At 46.6% G+C, this 21,851-nt stretch overlaps 1 protein-coding gene across 1 annotated transcript; it reads left to right on the top strand.

Annotated features, from left to right (window-relative positions):
* The first annotated feature begins 342 nt into the window (after positions 1–342).
* LOC116333811 (focadhesin-like) lies at positions 343–11,431 on the top strand. Its single transcript, XM_039609545.1, has 9 exons — positions 343–403; positions 951–1,025; positions 1,465–1,619; positions 2,129–2,221; positions 7,854–8,229; positions 8,620–8,880; positions 9,938–10,042; positions 10,933–11,059; positions 11,171–11,431. The coding sequence occupies exons 1-9, from the start codon at positions 347–349 to the stop codon at positions 11,209–11,211; spliced, it is 1,290 nt and encodes a 429-aa protein (XP_039465479.1). The 5' UTR covers positions 343–346; the 3' UTR covers positions 11,212–11,431.
* Positions 11,432–21,851: the final 10,420 nt, after the last annotated feature.

Raw genomic sequence — 21,851 nt, 5'->3', positions numbered from 1 at the left:
GAGAATTTCTATTTGTGCAAAATATTCAGTTTGCATAACATCAAGAAGCATAAATTCATATTAAAATATGTAAGAAATCCTAAAGTGTTGTTCAGTCAGTGGGGGGATGCTGAATGGTAATCTTGGTTTCCTTTGTTTGGGACAAACATTTGGGGATGTTTGTTTGAGAGGAAGAATAAAGTGTTGGATCAGTCAGGGGTTCGATGTCACGTCCCTGAGCTAAAGTCTGATTTGCCCTGATATGTGATCATCTGTAGTTTAACAGGAGAGCCGTCTTTACTTTGATCAAACCTCCTTCTCTTGTTCTAATGGAGATTCTGGATGTTCACAGGTATGATCCAGTGACATGATGGAGAGTTTAAAGACGCGGCTCGAGTTCCCCAGCCCTGTCATACAAGCCCAGGTAAGAGGCGGACTCTGCTCTGTGACTCCTCCCATCCAAATGATACAAATGATCCTTCCCTTGTCTGCAGAGATTCCACAGGTACCAGTGATTTGTTAATGATAGAGGTAAACTAGCAGCTCACACAGGCAGAAAATCTCTACCATTAACAGGAATTCAGCAATACTCATAGAAAAGTATCCTGATAAGACAGAGTAATCAGTAACGTAACTATTTGATAGAGTAACATGACTGTAAGGTGCACTGATACATGTGTGCAGCTGCTGGAGGATTTTAAAGAGACATGAGGTGAGTTTACAGTGTAACAAGATCCAAGACACAGAGTTACTTTGTATGTTTGTTGGAACCACAAAGGTTTCTGAGTCACTCACACTCGTGTGTATAATATGTTTATGTAGAGGGGAGGCAGGTTTCACTGAACACACACAGACTCAGGTCCCTGTAGGCACATTCATTCATTCATTCATTCAAACTGTAGTGTTGGTTTCTCTTCCTCTCTTTGTTATTGTGAATAATGGTACAGAAGTGTGATTTTCTTGTGTTGTAGACGGTGAGAAGTCTTGTTGCAGCTGTCGTAAAGGAAAAAGGGTCAAATGGGCAAATCAGCTGGTCCTGTGCTCAGGTGAGTTCCTGTAAGAGTCACATATGATCATTTCTTTAGTTACAGGAAGTATAAAAGAGCAGGCCAGGAACATCTGCTTCATGTCGTCCTGTGTTTGATCCTCAGTTACTTTGACACATCTGCTGTGAGGCTGACACCTCTGATCTCACAGTGTCAGCTTTGTTTTTATACACAGATATAAAATATGGATCTGCACTGATAAACGATCATAGTTATGTATAATATTTCTGACTGTCTGAGTCCAAATTGAATCAAACCTTGTGAGTTGGGATTGAATCAGTGCTGAGCCCGAGTGGCTGAACTGAGTGGGACAGATTGCATTCTCACCTGCACCTCTGTCTTTGTCCGTTTCATTCAGGGCTTCAGTGCATGTGTGGAAAAGGCACAGATAGTTTTGTTAAACTTCTGAAACACTGACTGCATCACTGTTGTCGTTCAGGGCCCAGCACTGGAAGCTTTGTGGCAGCAGTGCTGCAGTGACTGTGCTGTGGTGTGTTCAGCGTGCTGCGACACCTTGGTGTTATTGGTGGACCAGGGCCATGCAGACCTGGAGTACATCCTCAATGGTGTCCTCAACCTCCTGCCTTCTGCAAGGTATGCAACACGGAGTTATTGGACTCATGTGATGACATACATGACAAATAGCTCAATGACCATCTCCAAAGAGGGCAACGCCCTGTAGGGTTTAAATATGTGGGTCTCTCCACCTTGTATAAGAAGTGAAACATCTTTAAAACTTAATCAAGTCCAGTCGCCTTCTTTTCCAGCTGCCAGTGTGTAACATGGAGTCATTGCTTCCAGTGCAGGGACCCGACTGACAGTCTACAAACTGAGTTAGACACATGGAAGTCATAGCTTAGTCTGTGCTGAGGATAAATCCACGATGTCATTGCTCTCCATCCTCAGGGCACATGTGAAGTAAAGAAAATAGCTTTGAAAGTTTAAACTAGAAACATGAAGATGTTAAAGGTTACTGTTCCACAGTTCAGACCTGGATGCTAACCTAGTTGTGCAGCATAATGTAACTATTTGAAAACATTTGAAGCAATGAAAACGCTCAGACTGTTAGTTTTTTCAGTTATTCTGACTCTGATATCCAACAGACACACTCAAGGGTTGATAAAAGTCATTCGGCGATTATTGGAGATGCAGGCTGACCAGAGCGATGGACACTTCACCTGTCCGTATTCTATCAGGTAAGTATCTCATGTCTCATGTCATGTCATGAGATGTCTAATATCTAGAGATGTTCATACATATTGTCTTGTATAATCTATCAAGCTACATATAGCTTGTAGCTTACTGCTAGTCCAAAGAAGCAGCATTGGTCCATCACTAGGGATGGGTACCGGTGTCCGGTGCCATGATGGCACCGGTTCTGACATAAACGGTAGTAACCAGACCGAAAAGCAGCGCACATTTCGGTGCTTTATTTCGGTGCTTTTTTTTTCCTGAGCCAATTCTAGCCAATCATTTTACGTTTCCGAGGATAGTAGGCGGGGCCAGGTACGTAGGTTCTGTGCAGAGCTACAGATTAAAAATGCCCAAGGCGAAGCGATCAAAAGTCTGTCTGTACTTGGCAGCAAAAGATGCAAACTCAGCAGCCTGCAACAAGTGCTTTAAGCTGATACTGTGATACTGTCAAAGGAGGTAACACCTCAAATCTGATGAAACGCCTGGCGACGCATATCGGGGGGTTTTTTTAAAGCCGAGAAATGCGCCGTGTTTGATAGTTTGCTGCGAGACCTCACACCGTGCACATCTGCTGCGGGTGTGGTGCCTGTTATCGGACCCGGAGTTAGCAACATCCCCCAAAAACCCGAAGAGTAGAGTCCTGGTCCCTAGCCCTGTCAGTGTAGCAGAAATGATGAGGATGATGATGGCAGCAGCAGCTGTTCTTCTCTGCGTGAGTAGCTTAATGTTGTTCGTGTGTAATTAACGTTGAGTAGGCTAACCACGTTATTACATTAATGCATGTAAGGTGAACTAGCAAACACCGTCGTAGTTACATGCGGCTGTCTTCTTGTTTGATGGCAGATACTCCCTTCACCCTGGACAAAAAGGCTAAAATGACCAAAGAAAAAGTGGAAAACAGTTAAACATGAGAGGTCTTTGGACAAAGTTTGTGTTTTTTCCATTGTTTAAGCACTGCTTCCAGCCAAGAGTGAGACCATATATGCCCTATAGCTGCAGAAAAGGCTAACATTGTTATCTTTTTACAAAAAAAACAGCTGAACATGAGAGGTTTTTGGACCAATTTTGTGATCTCCATTCTTTAAGCACTGGTTTGAGCACCGTTTAAGCACCGGCACCGTTTCAAAAGTACCGGTTTGGCACCGGTATCGGATAAAACCTAAACGATACCCATCCCTATCCATCACCCACTTGAAGTGCCGTAGGGGTCCGGTGCTCTGTCTGGTGGCAGTCAAAGGCCCTGGTGCTTCAGGCCCAGCTATAAACTGGCTCTTGGAGCATGAGAATCCCAGACTAGTGTGTGTTGAAAAATACTGACTACATGTAAAGAGTGAGAGGTGGCAGAAAGGGAATGGGTACGTTTGCATCTCCCTGATTTGATGCCAGCATTTAGCAGTTATCCCTGGTGGACAAGACGTTTGCTTCCCTGTGCCGTCATGTTGGGAACAGGTGCCGAGAGTCATTTGTTCACATGTGACTAACAGTTGTTTAGAGTAATTTTTAGAGTTGCTGGGTGAGGTGGGTACCCCATCTAGCAACTCCATAGTCCTGCTGGGGGACTTTAATGTGGTGGGGGCAATCTCTGAACCAGAAGATAGACATTGGAGGTTCAGGAGCAGCATGTTGGAAGCGTCCTGTTAGGCTTGGTTATCTGGCAGATATCGACAGGATGAGTGTAACTCTTGCAGTAGCTGAAACAAAAACTCAGGTGTACGAGGAGCTTGGTGAGGGAATGGAGCAAGACTTTTTGTTGACCTAGAAACGATTCTGACAAACCATCAGTCAAGTCAGAAGAGGAAAGCAGTGATCTGTTCACACTGGATACAGAGTATCAGAGCCTGAGGACAAGGGGCACGACTCTGAGGGTGGGGTCACCTGGCAGCAGAGTCCGAGGGGCGGATGAGAGGTACCCTTAGTTTCTCCAGGCTCTGGATGTTGTTGAGTTCTCTTGGTTGACACGCCTTTGCAATGTTTTGTGGAAGTCTCACTTCTCTGTCCAAATGCAGGAAGCTTGGTCCATTTTGCCAGCACCAAGTCGGATCTATTCTTGGTGGGTGTTGTTATCGATGCTGTTTTGAGTAATTCTGCAGCTGCGTGGGAAACATTGGGAATGAGAATCAGCACCTCCAAGTCTGAGGCTGTGGTTCAAAGCTGAAAACAGTGGAGCACCCACTCCAGGTCAAGGACGAGCTGGCGCCCAAGTTGGAGGTGTTTAAGTATCTCTGGGTGTTGTTCAAGAGTGAGGACAGAGTGACATATTGACAGATGGTCCTGTGGCTGCAGTGATGGGGCCGCTCTACTGGTCCATCATGGTAACCTCAGTGATATGAAAGCTGTCAAAGCTGTTGATTTACTGGTTGATCTAACATCCCTACACTAACCTGTGCTTACAAGCTTTGGGCAGTGATCAAAAGAATGCAAGCGGCAGATATTAGTTTCCTCTGAACAGTGGCTGGGCTTTCCCTTAGAGATGGGTCAGTCATTTAGGAAGGTGTCAGAGTACAGCTGCTACTCACCCACATTGAAAGGTGCCAGTTGGGGTGGTTTGGGCGTCTGTTTTGGATGCTTCTAGGACACCTCATGTCTTACCGAGAAGAGACCTGGAGGTAGACTCTGGACACACTGGAGAGATTATATGATTTGGCTGGTTTGGTAACACCTCAGTTAAAGAAAAAGGACAATTCAGTTCAACTGTGATTTAGTTCCAGTTCATGAGGTAATTTTCTTGTTTGGCTACCCATGACTACCACAGGCAGAAGCAGCATGGATCCAAGCCATGTTTTTGTATTTGAAACATGTTAGTACGGTGAGTTTTGCATAAAAGGTTTTGACCATATGTAACTCCTTATTCCAACATGTTCAGTGCTCGTGCCCTAATAAACAATAAATGTAGTGTTTAATTGTCTGTTTTTAATCTAAAGAAGACGTGTTTGATAACATAACAGATCATGTAAACAGTCCTGCTGCATTTACAGTGGGGGGCATTATTACAGTTGCTGGTGAGACAGGGAGGGCTTTCCTGTTCACAGTGTAAACATGCTGCTGAAGCCTTGAGGGAAACCTCTTCTTTGTTCTCCTCGTTCTCCTCGTCCTCCTCCAGCTTTGCCTCATTTGACAAGTTCCTGGGGCATCCTTAATCACTTGCAGCGGGTAATAAAATGACTGAGCTGCTTTGTCTTTTTTCATTTTCCTTCCTTCCTCTTCCTTTCTCATTTACCTCTGAAGTAATTTCCTCATTTATTTTACATTTTCTTCACCTATCTTCTTCCTTTTTTTCATTCCCTCCTTCTCATTGTGCTTTCTCCATGGTCATTAGTGTCATTTCTGCCTGTGGCTGTCTGGCAGCCTGAACCTCCCTAGTGGGAAGATGAATGTGTTCAGGGCAGCAGGGTGGTGCCATTGGCCACTGCCTGTCTGGGCTGCCATTGGTTGTCAGGCCTGGCACTGCTGGGTACTGTAAATGCTGCACTATTAATGGAGCATACACACTGCTGCCCACTGTTAAATGTCTTCTCACCATAGCCCTTAGCAATCTGCCACCATGACACATTGGCCCTCAGCAGGCTCACAGGACATTTGGGGGCTCTATCCACGACACCACCTTATGTTTGTGTGCACATACAGTGAGCTGTACACCAGTATTACTATAAATAATCACAAGGACTAGTTAGTCAGTGATTCAGGTGTCTGTTTGTTTTAGTTCATACACTCACTGGCCACTTTTTTAGATGCACCTACTTTTTAATACCAATATCAGTGAGCGAAGCACATGGAAGCAACTCGGTGCATTTAGGTATGTAGACCTGGTTAAAATGACCACGAATAGTGAAGAAAGTTGATTTAAGTGAGTGTGAATAAAGCGTGGTTTATCTTGCCCGATGGCTGGTCTGCTAAAACACTGGGATTTTCCCACGCAGTCATCTCTAGGGTTGACCAAAGGACAACCTAAGGACAATGGGCAAACTGGTTGAGCTGACAGGAAGACAACAGTATCTCAAATCGCCACTCATTATAGTGCCAATGTGCAGAAGAGCATCTTTGAACATACTACATCAAACTCTGACGCAGCAGCAGAAGACCATAGCAGGTGTCACTCGTGATAGGAAAGAAAAGCAAAGTGAGGCTGATTCACAGGGATTACCCAAACTGGACTTGACTGGAAGAGCATTGTATGATTTACCTCATGACATTCTGATGGCAGAGTCAGAATTTGGAGCAGTAAAATGCCATGACCAGGATGGAGGCTCAGGCTGCTTGTGGTGGTTTAATGGTGTGTGGACCTGTGTAACAAATCCAGTTACAAAATGTCCTCAAATATTCCACAGTCAACTGTGGTATTAAAACAAAGTGGGAGGGATTGGGAATGATAGCAACACAATTATGAAGTGGTAAAATCACACAGCGGGGTCAGCAGACGCTGAGGGGCATAGTTTGCAGAGGACACCAACTTTCTACAGAGTCAGTCACTGTAGACTTCCAAACTTCATTTAGCCTTCAGATGAGCTGAAGAACTGTGAGCAGAGAGCTCCATGGGATGGGTTTCCATGGCCGAGCAGCTACATCGCTAAGCGCATGGGATAAGTGAGATTTGGATGGAACTTGAACTGGACTGGCCTGAGTCCAGACCTCAACCCAACAGAACTCCTCAGTGATGAATTAGAGCAGAGACTACCAGCCAGGTCTTCTCATCCAACATCACTGACTAACACAGAGCTGGGCAACTCCAGGCCTCAAGTGTCCTGCAGGTTTTAGACATGTCCAGCTCATTTGAATGGCTAAATGACCTCCTCAGCATGTCTTGAGGAGGCCTAGTAATGAATTCAATTCAATTTTATTTATATAGCGCCAAATCACAACAACAGTCGCCTCAAGGCGCTTTATATTGTAAAGTATATCCTATAATAATAGATACAGAGAAAAACCCAACAATCATATGACCCCCTGTGAGCAATGAACCAATCATGTGATTCATGTGTGCCGACCTAGGGTGAGATCTAAAACCTGCAGAACACAAGCCCTCAAGGCCTGGAGTTCCCCACCCCTCATCATCACATCATAAATGTGCAGGAATGGTAAAAATTCCTAAAACACGCTCCTGAACTTTATGGAAAGCCTTCCCAGAAGATTTGAAGCTGTTACAGCTGCAGCATCTGTGAAGCCGTCTCTAATAAGTAAAGCCCCAAACATTTTCGTTTAATGTAAAAATGTAAGAATGAACAGGGTTTTAACATTAAAAGTTATGTTTTGTTTACAATATAGTGAGCTCTCCTCTTTTTAGTGTATAAAATATGTTGTGTGGATGAATGCAGACTTCACCTCAAAGGTTGAAGACAGTCGTGAACATCCACATAAAAATCAGCGGTGCAACAGAAAGATCTCCTCTGTCCAAATTGTCTGCCAGTGCTCTGAAACACCAACAGACTTTGAGTCACAATAAATAGAAGAAACTCCTGATTGTTTGCTTCCTTTGTGCTGAGATGAAGATGGTAGTTGTTTTGGTTAGTGCAAACAAACTGCTTCCAATTTTACAGTTGGTCTAATGTCCGTCACTTGTCACAGGTCTCGCAATTCCCGTTGTTCTTCTTCAAGATGTTATCCATATTGTGTTCAAAAACGCTATCTGTGTACTCAAAGCCCTGCCCATCGTCTATCATGTCAGCAGGTAATCCAACAGGTAGCCCAGCAGGTAACCCAGCAGGTAACCCAGCAGGTAATTCAGCAGGTAGCCCAGCAGGTAATTCAGCAGGTAACCCATCAAGTAGCCCAGCAGGTAATTCAGCAGGTAGCCCAGCAGGTAATTCAGCAGGTAGCCCAGCAGGTAATTCACCAGGTAGCCCAGCAGGTAATCCAGCAGGTAATTCAGCAGGTAGCCCAACAAGTAACCCAGCAGGTAATTCACCAGGTAGCCCAGCAGGTAGCCCAGCAGGTAATCCAGCAGGTAATTCACCAGGTAGCCCAGCAGGTAATTCAGCAGGTAATTCACCAGGTAGCCCAGCAGGTAACCCAGCAGGTAATTCACCAGGTAGCCCAGCAGGTAATTCACCAGGTAGCCCAGCAGGTAACCCTGGCCTGCTTCTCACATTCAGTTTTTGGAGTCTTTCTTTGAGGTGTAGCCACGTTACAATAGTGCAGGTAGGTGTTAGGTGGTGAGTGGATAAAGCATTAGAGCACAGACGACATCCATCCAAAAATATTGTTTCCCTCTCAGTGTCATAGCAACAGGGCTTTACCATTCTGTAGCATGGCCTCTTCTTCAGGGTCAGCATCCAGTCTCTGGAGTGTTGTTCCTCTGGGATGCTTTGCTTGATCCTTAAATTCCACTTCATTAACATTCATGGTGCATCTGTAGCTTTGCTCTTTGTTCTTTATCATTTGTTTCTCATGAATCTGTCTCCCTCAGCCTGCCCCATCACTGCCTCTGTCTCTGAGTTCCTGGTATAGTGAGCTCAGCGTGTCTTTGTCGGTACTGCGCAAAGTGGCCAACAATCCAGCAGCAGCGACCGATTGGCTGTTGGCGGTCAGCTCCGCCCTGTCGTCCAGCCAGCGCCTGTCCTCCTCTCTTGTCCTGATTGTGACTTATCTCATCATCATGGGTCAGGAAAACATCTGCCAGCTGGCTTTGAAAGCAAGCCAGGCTGTCGCCGCTGCCGACCCCTGCCAGGTAGATAACCCACACAACTGGTTCTCTTAAATCTGTGGACTGAATATAAAGTAATGCATGTTCCCTCTGACATGTAGATATATTGTATGTAAGGGAGCTAGCTTGTGTTTGTCTTTCTAAGAGCAGTAAATACATGTTGATAACCTGGTATTTTGGCACCAACACATGACTTTGAAATGGTTCAGATCAGCAGGAAGATAAAAGCTGTCACTGCTGTGTGATTGCTGCTAATCTGCTGCCGTATAAAGGGAGAGGTTAGGGAGTGCTTTAAGGGGACAGACTTCCCTCTGGACTTGTGTTGGAGTCACTAGCTCCAGATGAAGTGTGAAGTTTACCCCTCATTACTCAAGCGTGCACCGGGCCCCAGAGGATTCACCTTCTGCTCTAATTGCTCCCAGAGTGCTGCACACACTGGTGTTTGGATGCACTGGTTGAAGCTTGTTGGCATATTTGAGTCCTCTGGAGATCTCTGCTCGCTCGTACTTGTCATCTTAAATCTGCCTACGTGCAGCAGCAGGTCTTTGTTACAGGAAAAGCCAGAAGCTAACCACTATGAAACCTTAGATGATGATTTACTGCAGTGATATTGATTCAAAGTGATGTTTTTGGCTCGACAGCATTAAACGTGTCATCGCTCAGCTGTATTTTCTTTGCCCCTCCCTCTCGCTCTCAGGCCGTCCAGGTGAAGCGGTCGCTCTGCAACAGTTAAAGCTCGGTGTGCCATTAGGTGTGTGGTGGTAATTAAGAGCTGTGACACTGCAGCGTGGTGTATCTAAGGACCGTGATGCTGTCTCACTGTTTCCTTATTTGTAACCTGTCTCATACTAAAGTGTCGGGACTTCATGTGTGATCTATGAAGCTTTAACTGACTGCAGAGTACAAGATGGGCACAACACATTTAGTATCACAAGGGCAGACTCAGCCCTGCTTTATCTGTTTATGCTGAACATGCTGTGAAGCTGTCAGTTTGTGTGCACGTACAGGTCGATGATGCAGCCTCTGTAAGGTCTGACAAAGTGCATTTAATGTTTGCTGATGTGGGTGTTTCCCTCTGCAGGTCCCGCCCCTCCTGCTGCTTCTTTTGTTCAAACTGACCAAAGAAAAGAATCCCGTCCTGGCTCACGCTGTTCTCACAAGCCTGCCAAACCTCGGCACTCATAAGGTACGCAGCACGACTAAGAAGAGCCTGTACTGACTGTGAGCGTCTGGAGACGGGGCTGGAACATCAGCAGCACCTTTCTACTTCATCTGAGCGCTCAGAGTGTGTTTTAGTCCATCATACACACAGATGAGCTTTTATCTGTGTGGGTGTGACCAGTGTGTCCCAAATACCCGGGTCACTGGCAAACCAGCGTGTGAGCACAATCCACCAATAGCAGCGATAGATGTTAGTTTAGTTTTTTGGGGTGATTTAAGTTGCAAAGCCGTCATTTCATTTCAGTACAGCATGTTCAGTCTGCCAGGAGCTGCTCAGTTCAGAGCAACATGAGATTTTTGGTTGCCAGCAATTTGCTAATAGAACAGCCACAGCTTTGTAATGAAATCATATAAACAGAGGTCACATGGTCCAAAGGCTCCAATGTGGGACTGTAAGTACAATACAGTGGCTGCAAAAGTCTTCGGCCCCCTTGAACTTTTCCACATTTTGTCACATTACAGCCACAAACATGAATCAATTTTATTGGAATTCCAGGTGAAAGACCAACACAAAGTGGTGAACACGTGAGAAGTGGAACGAAAATCATACATGATTCCAAACATTTTTTACAAATCAATAACTGCAAAGTGGGGTGAATGAAGCCTCAGCTCGACGCTCCAGTGAGTCCCTGTTTCTCCAAAAGTCAGCAGGAGTCTATGGCCTTGTTTTTGTGCGCACGTATAAAAAGTTTGCAGGTGCAAGTGTTGCAGGAGGAGAAATTTATTTTGAGCGAAGAAAAGCTGAATTTGCTGTGTGCAAAAAATGTATTTCAGTGTTTGCTATTATCCACACACACACACACACAGTAGCAGCCCCTCTCGCTCAGTATTTGCATTTGTGGTCGCTCGCACCAGGCCTTACCAGCATGCAGGGGACATGGTGGCTGCCATTTCACTCACTTTAAAACAGTGCAACAGACCAGACCTGGCAACCCCGGCTGCTCTCGTCCTGCAGGGACTACAGGAGCTGTGTCGAGCAGAGGTACCTCGTCTGTCTCCATTTGTCTCTTTAAATTCAGGAATCATGTTTCTGGATCATAACTTTTGAATCTTGTCCAAAGTTCTGGTCTTAAAATAAATCTTTCTTTCTCAGGTGGTGGATATTATCTCAGCATGGAGAACTGTTTGGCCTGAGCTCAGCTGTCACTCACAGCCAGGAGTGGTTCAAGCCATCGCTGAGCTTTTGGCTCTGGTGCCTCAGCTCACAGTTAAATCAGAGCAGTACGAGGTGCGTCGTAACGTTCATGTTCCTCTGTGTTGAGGAGCTAACAGAGTGACACAGGAACTGTGGTTCTGTCTGTAAACAGGACTCTCACCAGCTGTTTGTATATTCTAACCTTACTGTAGAGTCACATCTCTACATCACTGTGTCTGGTAGCTAAAGTTAGCACATCAATGTAAAGTTGGGTAGAAGCACAAAGTACAGACGTGTGAGGGTCCAGTCCTCAGAGTCCTGCTGTGGTCGGACTTCACAGGGTCTGTAACTAATAAATGGATCAGCGAGTGTGAGCATCTTTTTAAAAACAGAAGTTTTGGTAATTTGTTGCTCTGGAGGATTCAACACAGCGCAGCAGTGGCCGTCCCAGCAGATGAATCCTAGCCCATGCAGTGCTGCTTGTTGGAAAGCTCTCCTCCTCTCTAACAATGATATAGCAGTACAGCTTAGTAGGGATGGGTATCGAAAACCGGTTCTTGTTGAGAACCGGTTCCCACTGTTTCAATTCCTTGGAATCGTTTGCCATTTTTGCAAACGATTCCCTTATCGATTCTAGTCGCCCGAATGACGCCACCACGTTGCAGCGCCGGAGCGTACCTGGCAGGAAACACGGCGCCTAAGCGGTTCAAACGCTTAAAAGTTTGTTTATACTTTACGAGAACGGATGACAACAGGGCAACTTGCAAAGTAGATATTTCATTAAAGGAGGAAACACTACGAATATGCAAAAGCATTTGCTCACAAAACACGCGATGACCTTAAATGAATGTCGTGTTTTTAATTCCACTCCGGACTCGTGAATCTCAACCCAGCAGCAGCGGTAACGTTTGCACGCCCTCTCCCGCACGCGGCAGGTAAATAATCAGCTAACAGTGCATATTATGTTAGCGCGATCTGCCTTATTACAAAACCTGCCATTACTGTGCATTTAGGTGACCATGATGAGACAGACAGTCTGGCTGGCGCTCGCTGGCAGTTGTCGCTGCAGTCTACCGGTAGCGTGTCTTTTCAGGCCCGCATGTCACCAAGCAGTGACTAGTTTGTGGTAAAAACCTTGCAGCCATTTGCCACAGCAGATGCCCCCGATTTTCAGTAAGTGAATGTGTTTAATTGTAGGCAGGGACATTACTGGATATTCTTGTGTAATTGCTACAGAATAATTTATGTTATACTTTGTTATTGCTACAGAAGAATATTTATTGTATTGTTTTACATTTACAATTTTCCCCGGGGACCCTGTGACACCCCATTGAAGAGCCGTAGGCTGTGGATCGCTTAAGATCTCACTGTTGGGTTTGTAAGGCCATGTTACTCCTAAATTTCTATCTTGTTCAAAGAGAAGATATAAAACAGTTCTAAGCTAATCGACCTGAGTGTTCTCCTTTTTAAAAACAAGAATCGATAAGAGAATCGATAAACAATCGATAATGGAATCGGAATCGTTAAAATCTTATCAATACCCATCCCTACTAAGCAATTAAGAAGTGTGTATTCTCTGAATTTCCAGGAATACTTTTATTTTGACAATGAATGCGCACCCGCGGACCACTTATGTGCAGCCCTGACTATAAATCATGTATGTTTCTGTGTAAAAAATAATTCCTGATCCATCAGAAGTGTAAGTGGGTCAGTCAGAGTTGCTAAGAATGAAAGTTTCATAGAAGATTCCATAGGAACTGCTTGGGGTCATTTTTGACACCACTTGTGGAAGAGTGGGGTAGTGATACAAAAACTGCATTTTTTTAAAATTAATGAAAAAATAAATAAAAATACAAATGGCCTCATGTTACAAACATATTTTATGAGGAATACCTGGGATATGAATATATTACAACTTTTCATTTTAAAGATTTTGAAGAAAAACAACCCCTGGGGTCATTTTTGACGTGTGCATCTAAGAGTTAATGAATGCTTTCATGTCCTTGTTGGAACCCAGTCTGCCAAACTCCCCCCCGTTTTACCAGGGTTGATGTTGCGCACTGCATCAAGCTGATATGCCAGTGGGACTGCCTGAAGAAGAAAACACACCGTGTTAAAGATTTCTTTGTCAGGTCATTAGCAAAACTTCTTCAGTCACAATGCTTGGACCATGCAAAACAGCTCCTACGTGCTATCACTGTTGTGGCCCTCAGTGAGGCAGAGGGTGATGACAGTTCTGGAGCCCCCCTTCCTTCAGAAAGGTGCAAGAAATACCTGAAAGGACAAATTGCTCAAGACTCCATCATCATTCCAGATGAACAGACGTAGGAAAGTGAGAGAGTTGATTCAGTGGATGAGATCCAGACTGACCTACGACACTGGGTAACAGAAATATGCGAGGAGAGCAGGTCACCTGCTGCAGCAAACGGGGACAGAGATAATATTCACTTTCTCCCTGAGATTATTCCTCATATAAGACTCACAAGTTACTTGCCTCTCTGGACAGGAATAATGGTCCCTCTCTTCCAAAGCACCAGCATCACAGCAAGTTCAGCCACTGTTGAAGCTGAGTTCAAAAACATAAAACACGGCCTTTTCAAACATGAAAACTTGCCTGTTCGAGTTGATCGCTTCATTGCTCGTCATCTTTCCTTCATCGAGGGAAATATGCGGATTTGTTCTGCCAAAGAAAAGATCAAAGATGAGGCAACAGTGGGATCACTGAAAGTCACAGATGCCAATTCTGGATCCATGAAGACTCACAGTGCAGAAGACAAAATAAAAATGGATGCTCACCCGTTTGTGGGATCTGATGCTGCCACAAAAATTCCTCCGGCTGATGAAGATGCAGTTGAGAACTGGAGGGGCCTGGCTGTTGCACCCAAAAAAAGGAAGAGGACTTCCTACCTCTCTCATTTGTCCTCACATTTTTCTGCAATCTCTTTGTTCAACCCCCTGAATTAAAGCTGAAAGTCTGCACTTCAAACATCTGAGTTGGTTCATTTAAAATTGATTTTAGTGTATGTACAGAACCAACATTAGAAATTAAGTTCTCTCTGTCCAGATATTTATGGACCTAACTGTATAATCTATACAGCACATAAAAAATGCTATAAATAAAGAAGTCTGTGAAAATGTGGCGCTTCCAGGTCAATTTAAACTGAAGTGATATAATCTTCTCCCCACAGTTTGAGTTTGTATTGTCTCAGCTGCAGACAGACTATGATATAAATTTGGAGGTGCCAACCACTATTAATATTATTAGTTAGAAAGGACACCTTCCTGCCTTTAGTCTTTGTCATGGCTCGGCTGTGTGCAGGCAGAGAGGAAGGACCCAAAACTCAGGACTCGAGGAGGCGGAAGAAACTCAAAATACACAGCTTTATTGCTGGGATGAAGCAGAACAGAAAAACACTAACTAAACTGGGAGTACAGAATAACTAGACAGATAGGCAGGCTGGCAAACAGAGCACACAGAGGACGTGAGGGTGAACAGACGTTAACGACGCGACAGAGAACAAAGGAAACACAGGGCTTATATACACATGGCAGTAATCAAGGGATGAGAGACAGGAGGGGAACACACCTGGGAGAAATCAGAGCTGACGGGACAGGGGAAACGTAAACTGAACACACTCACATGAGACGGGGACCTTCAGAATAAAACAGGAAGCACACGACAGACAGAGACACAGATGCAGACTCATAAGCAAGCACAATAACATCACGGACAGAGAGAGAAGACCAACCACAGGCCACCTAAACTAAACATGAGGGCAAGCTAACAAAACCCAAACCAGAAATACTCATCATCGGCAAAGGAACAGAACACAATTACAATCAAAACAGCATCACCAGAGGATAAGAAATGATCCATAATGCAAAAATAAACCAAAGCTTAAGAAACCCAAAATGCTGGGTCGAACCGACCCAGGACCGTGACAGTACCCCCCCCTCAAGGGCTGGCTCCAGACAGCCCCACAGAAACACAAAAACTGGCCAAAAAAAACAGAAAACAACCCAACCAGGGCGGGCGGCGGGGGTCCAGGACGGAGGGACAGAGTCCAAACACAAACCAAAAACCCAGACGGTCAAGAAACACAGACCTAACAAACAGTTCAGGGGGCCGACCCGGAGGCCGACCGCACAGGAGGCCAAACCAGTTCAGTTCCGGAGGCCGACCGTGTGAAAGGCAGCGGCAGCGGGGCAGGTCCGGAGGCCGGCCATGCAGTAGCCAGTGGCGGGGACACAGTTCTGGGGGCCGACCGTATGGACGGCAACTGTGTAGAAACAGTTCTGGGGGCCGACCGTGCTGGCGGCAACGGCGGCGAGGCAAACGAAGGCAGTCTGGAGGCCGGCCACGCGGAAGGCAGTGGCGGCGACGCCCAACCATCGGCCCGGAAGGGGGCCGTCCACGACGGCAAGGACGTCCAGTCATTGGCCTGGAAAGCGGCCGGACAGGACGAGCAGGACGGACAGGACGAGCAGGACGGACAGGACGGACAGGGGAAGCTGAAGCCGAAGCTGGTGCTGGTGCTGCTGCAGGCGACGCTGGAGCTGATGCTGAATCTGGGCCAGGCGAAGCTGGAGGCTCGGAGGCTGGACCAGACGAGAATGGCGCTGCAGGCGATGGCGTGGAAGCCGGAGATGGTGGCGCTGCAGGCGACGGCGTGGAAGCCGGAGATGGTGGCGCCGCCGGAGATGGTGGCGCTGCAGGCGACGGCGTGGAAGCCGGAGATGGTGGCGCTGCAGGCGACGGCGTGGAAGCCGGAGATGGTGGCGCTGCAGGCGACGGCGTGGAAGCCGGAGATGGTGGCGCTGCAGGCGAGGACGAGGCTGCAGCTGGACCAGGCGGGGCTGAAGCTGAAGCTGAAGCAGAGGCTGGACCAGACGAGGCAGAGGCCTCTGAAGCAGAGGCTGGACCAGGCGATGGCGTGGGTGATGCAGCCGATGAGGAGGCTGCAGCTGGCGAGGATGAAGACTCTGAGACGGCAGGTGGTGGCGGCGTGGAAGCCGGAGACGGAGGCGCTGCAGCAGGTGACGCCGATGTGGCTGCTGCTGCCGGCGGCACTGAAGCAGATGAGGAGGCTGCTGCAGGTGTCGTGGATGAGGCTGCTGCCGCAGGCGGCGCTGAAGCAGATGAGGAGGCTGCAGCTGGCGCGGCAGCTGGCGAGGGTGATGAAGCTGGCGCGGCAGCTGGCGAGGGTGATGAAGCTGGCGCGGCAGCTGGCGAGGGTGATGAAGCTGGCGCGGCAGCTGGCGAGGGTGATGAAGCTGCGCGGCAGCTGGCGAGGGTGATGAAGCTGGCGCGGCAGCTGGCGAGGGTGATGAAGCTGGCGCGGCAGCTGGCGAGGGTGATGAAGCTGGCGCGGCAGCTGGCGAGGGTGATGAAGCTGGCGCGGCAGCTGGCGAGGGTGATGAAGCTGGCGCGGCAGCTGGCGAGGGTGATGAAGCTGGCGCGGCAGCTGGCGAGGGTGATGAAGCTGGCGCGGCAGCTGGCGAGGGTGATGAAGCTGGCGCGGCAGCTGGCGAGGGTGATGAAGCTGGCGCGGCAGCTGGCGAGGGTGATGAAGCTGAGGCGGCAGCTGGCGAGGGTGATGAAGCTGAGGCGGCAGCTGGCGAGGGTGATGAGGCGGCAGCTGGCGAGGGTGATGAGGCGGCAGCTGGCGGCTGGACGGACTCCTCGGGCCCTCCAGCTGACGAGGCAGGAGGCTGGCTAGGTTCTCCTGAACCTCCAGCTGACGAAGCTGAAGGCTGGACGGGCTCCTCGGGCCCCCCAGCTGACGAAGCTGAAGGCTGGACGGGCTCCTCGGGCCCCCCAGCTGACGAAGCTGAAGGCTGGACGGGCTCCTCGGGCCCCCCAGCCAAAACAGTCTCAGAACCAGTGGGCACCGGGGCCCCTGGCAAACACGGAACAGGACCAGCAGGCACACGGGCCTCTGGCAGGGACAGGACAGGACCAGCAGGCACACGGGCCTCTGGCAGGGACAGGACAGGACCAGCAGGCACACGGGCCTCTGGCAGGGACAAAACAGAACCAGCAGGCACACGGGCCTCTGGCAAACACACAGCAGACTGCAGCTGCACAGAGCATTGATTCTGCTCAGGCAGTGACGGCCGCTTGCAGTACTCAGCTGGCTTCTTTATGTCCAGGGGGCCAGAGTTAACTGAATGCTGATATTTAACCTCTGGGGAGGCCCCGGAAAGAGTAAAAGTCTCTGATTTAGCCAGGTCTTGAGGAGCAGCAAAAGTCGGTGTGGGGCTATCCTCCTCCTGAAACTGAGTGGGTGGAGATGGTGGCTGAGGAGCGGGCAGTGCTAATGGCTGAGGTGCTGGCAATACAAGAGAGTGCACTGAACTCGACTGAACAGACTGGAGAACAGGTTGTAGTGGTGGTTGTGGTAAAGGTGGAACTGGTGATTGAGAGAATGACTGAGCTACAGGGGACTGGGCTGCTACAGGCTGAAGTATCGGGTGAGGAGAGGATGAAACTAGCGGTGGAGAAGATGGTTGAACAACAGGTAATGAGGACACTGGAGACTGACCTAATGATAAGGCTAGTGACTCTTCTGCCAACTGAGCTACTGACTGGGTTATGGATTGTAATAAGGTTTGTAGTAAGTCTAGCTGTGGTTGTGACTGTGCTATGGGTAATGAGGCTCAATGTGGTGGAGGTGGCGACTGGGCTTCGGGCCGGGCGGCTAACTGAACAGCCATAGCCCCAGGATAAACACTTCCAGTCTTAACTCCTGGGTCCGAAGGAGCATCAGACGCACAGTCTTTTGACTCAACGGGAAAACGATCGCTCTCAAAATGAATACTTTCATTTTCCCCAACAGGAGAAACACGAGTCCCAGAGTTCATGAAGCCGGCGTTAGCGGCCTTGGGGGAAACAGTGTGTTTATCCCTTGACACAGAAGGCGAATGTAGCGAGACTTTGTCACTCACCTTAGGCGGTTGTTCGAAAAGAGTCCCAGGCTCCTGCTGGAGGCGGTGAGTGCTGGCGCGCTGCTCGCCGCTTACTCAGAGAAGAGGGAGCAGCGCTGGCAGAATGCGACGAGGGATGACTCGGCTGAGGCTGCTCCTGCTGTGATGTTGAAACGCTGGGTGAGTCGGGTGGCACGATAATAATTCCTAACATCTTATAGAATGCCTGAGCCGGGCGTAAGCTGGTTGCTTGCGGGCTCGTAGTAATCCTCCGGGACCGGCTGGAGCGTTTTTGCGAGAGACCGGGGCCCAAGGGAGGAAGCAGATGAGCGGGCCAAGTGTAGGCTGCTAGCGAGGAATGGCAGCACGGAGGCCCTCCAAGCGCTAGCCGGGTCCCGTCAAAACGGGAGCTGCGCTTCCACCGTGAGTCCGCTGGGTCCGTGTACTGGTCGCGTCGTTCTGTCATGGCTCGGCTGTGTGCAGGCAGGCAGAGAGGAAGGACCCAAAACGCAGGACTCGAGGAGGCGGAAGAAACTCAAAATACACAGCTTTATTGCTGGGATGAAGCAGAACAGAAAAACTAACTAAACTGGGAGTACAGAATAACTAGACAGATAGGCAGGCTGGCAAACAGAGCACACAGAGGACGTGAGGGTGAACAGACGTTAACGACGCGACAGAGAACAAAGGAAACACAGGGCTTATATACACATGGCAGTAATCAAGGGATGAGAGACAGGAGGGGAACACACCTGGGAGAAATCAGAGCTGACGGGACAGGGGAAACGTAAACTGAACACACTCACATGAGACGGGGACCTTCAGAATAAAACAGGAAGCACACGACAGACAGAGACACAGATGCAGACTCATAAGCAAGCACAATAACATCACGGACAGAGAGAGAAGACCAACCACAGGCCACCTAAACTAAACATGAGGGCAAGCTAACAAAACCCAAACCAGAAATACTCATCATCGGCAAAGGAACAGAACACAATTACAATCAAAACAGCATCACCAGAGGATAAGAAATGATCCATAATGCAAAAATAAACCAAAGCATAAGAAACCCAAAATGCTGGGTCGAACCGACCCAGGACCGTGACAGTCTTATTCATGATGATTATTAGTTGTCTTCTAATGTCCAGAAGTCTGTATGATGTGTTTCATAGTTTCTAACAAGCCTTTTAAACTTAAGTTACTGCATTGCTGAAACACCAACATCTGCTTATTGAACAAAAACAACCAAAAGACCACACATCTGATTTTATTTTTATTTTAATAGACTTCCAAAAATTATACCAGATAACTGGCCTCAGAATATAATTGAATAAACATGTTTAAAAACGATAACCTAATCCTGTCTTGACAGGCTGAGCTCTTCAGTATCCACCAACAGCATCGTCATGCTGAATCAGACGTTTCTGCTCCTGGTGGAAATACTCTTCCTCTTTCCACATTGTACCAAATGTTTTTAAATGTTAGTTTCAGTTTAAAATTAAAGATTAAAAAAGTGTAACACATATAAACATCAGATAATTAAGACAAGCGAATGGTTCAGTTGCACATGTGCTCTGCTGAGACATTAAACTTCAGTAAAATTATGCAGTTATGAAACAACTTTAATCTAAAACAAACTGATTTGCTCAGGAGCAAAAACAGTGAAGTAAGTGAGTGTAAGTGAGTGAGCTGTGCTGGTGACTGGATATCAGATTTCCAGTCATTAGAGCAGATAAGTGGCAGAACTATATTACTGAGGTACAAGTTTACTTATTTAATTGATGTCTGTCAATAAATCTATTTAATTTAAATGCAAATAGCCCAAATCCTTATTAAAGCATCAGGTTCACTTATATGCTATTCCATAACTGTATCGCCCTTCCCAACATGGGAATAAAGCAGCTGTGAGAGAATTAAACATTAATGAATCAAAGGTACAGAAGTGGAGGAAGCAAGAAGAATGAGCTGAGTAAAGTTTGACTTATGCAACATTTTTGTTTCACTTAATGCGCCTTATAATCCAGTGAGCCTTATGGTCTGTAAAATATGGTACATTTGCAATACCAATGTGCACAATGTTGGAACTAAATTATTTTATATTGACAAACATTAAACTGTGACTGTCACCAGGTAATGTGGGCGTGTTTCCTGAATAAGCAGCAGGTGTTAAACAGCTGACAGGTGAACAGGATGCATGCAGGTAAACTCGAGGGCCCTTCGAGCTGATCGGTGGTGTCGTGAGGAAAGTTTCAGCTCATTATTCATGTTACAGAAACACAGAGGTACGAGACCAGGCAGAAGACTTTCTGATTATTTGTTTTTAATTAAAATAATTCCATTGTTGTCTAGTGATGGTGTGGTAAAGCTCTGTGAATGTGTCACATTTTTCTGATCACACAAAGCCTCGTTTAACTGCTTATTATGAAGAACTGACATCTGCTGGTCATTTAATGTTCAGCAGCACTGCTGTGAGAATACCTGCAGGATACATACCAGTGGATATGTAAGCACATGCACAGCTGCAGGGCTAGAAGGGCCCCAATGAATTAAATAAATAGATTCTTAAATAATTAAATAAATGTGTCAATAAGTGATTAATTAAATATATTTAAAAATCAATAAATTTGAAATTAATTTATTGGAAATTACATGGCATTAAATCAATGATGTATGTATTTAATTTATTAAGTATTTTGAACTTCATCCATTAATGACATTTAATTAATTATTTAATGATTTCTCATTGATTAATTATTGATGATTAATTAACTCTCCACATGATTTAACCTCTATAGTCCTCTGTCTTCACTACTCAGCTCCCAGCCCTCTAGTTTGAGACAGCTTGACCTGAGTAACAATGACCTGAAGGACTCTGGAGTGAAAGTTTTGTCTTCTGGACTGAAAAGTCCATATTGTGAACTGGAAACACTCAGGTCAGCGTTCTTGAAATGTTCAGTAGATGAGGTTTAGAGGTTTACAATCTAACGTTTAGATTGAGTAATGGCTATTTTTAACTCCTGTTTCATTTTTGGCTGCAATTTCCTGTTTGCATTTAGCTATTTTTCTATTCTCTAAGAGTATTTGTCATGTCTGCAGGCTGTCAGGCTGCCTGATCACAGAGGAAGGTTGAAAGTCTCTGGTCTCAGCTTTTAGCTCCAGTTCTTCCCATCTGAAAGAGCTGGACCTGAGCTACAATAACCCAGGAGAGGCAGGAGTGAAGATGCTTGAGCAGCTAAAACTGGACACTCTGAGGTATGTAGATGGCCGTTACAGCCACAAACAGTGTCTGATAGATGAGGAAACTGGCTCTGTCTGATTACTTAATGCTGGAAACCAGTGTTATTTGAACAATCACACATATTGGAACATTTTTCCCATTCTGGTCTAACATAAACAGTAGATGTCTGTATGTGGTCTCAAAGGACAAAATCTCTGTCAGCAACAATGGTGCAGCCTGTTCAAACTGATCTCTGGAAAGGAACTGACATTTTCACTCTTTATTTATTTTAAGTTTTATCTGTGAGCAGAGACCATGTCCAGGACATGTTTAGCCTGGCCCAGCATGAACTAGAATTAGGGGGAAGTTGTTTCCCAGCTTAGAAAAAAACATATTAGTAAAAGTAAATGGATTACTAGGTCACTCAACTTAACTGGCCGCCTACTAAAATGGGCTATTTTGCACTGCTAGTTTGCTGCTTCTGAGCGTTTA

The sequence above is a fragment of the Oreochromis aureus genome, linkage group 3, assembly GCF_013358895.1.
Source record: "Oreochromis aureus strain Israel breed Guangdong linkage group 3, ZZ_aureus, whole genome shotgun sequence".
Classification (NCBI taxonomy): domain Eukaryota; kingdom Metazoa; phylum Chordata; class Actinopteri; order Cichliformes; family Cichlidae; genus Oreochromis; species Oreochromis aureus.
This window is presented reverse-complemented; position numbering and strand designations above follow the sequence as displayed.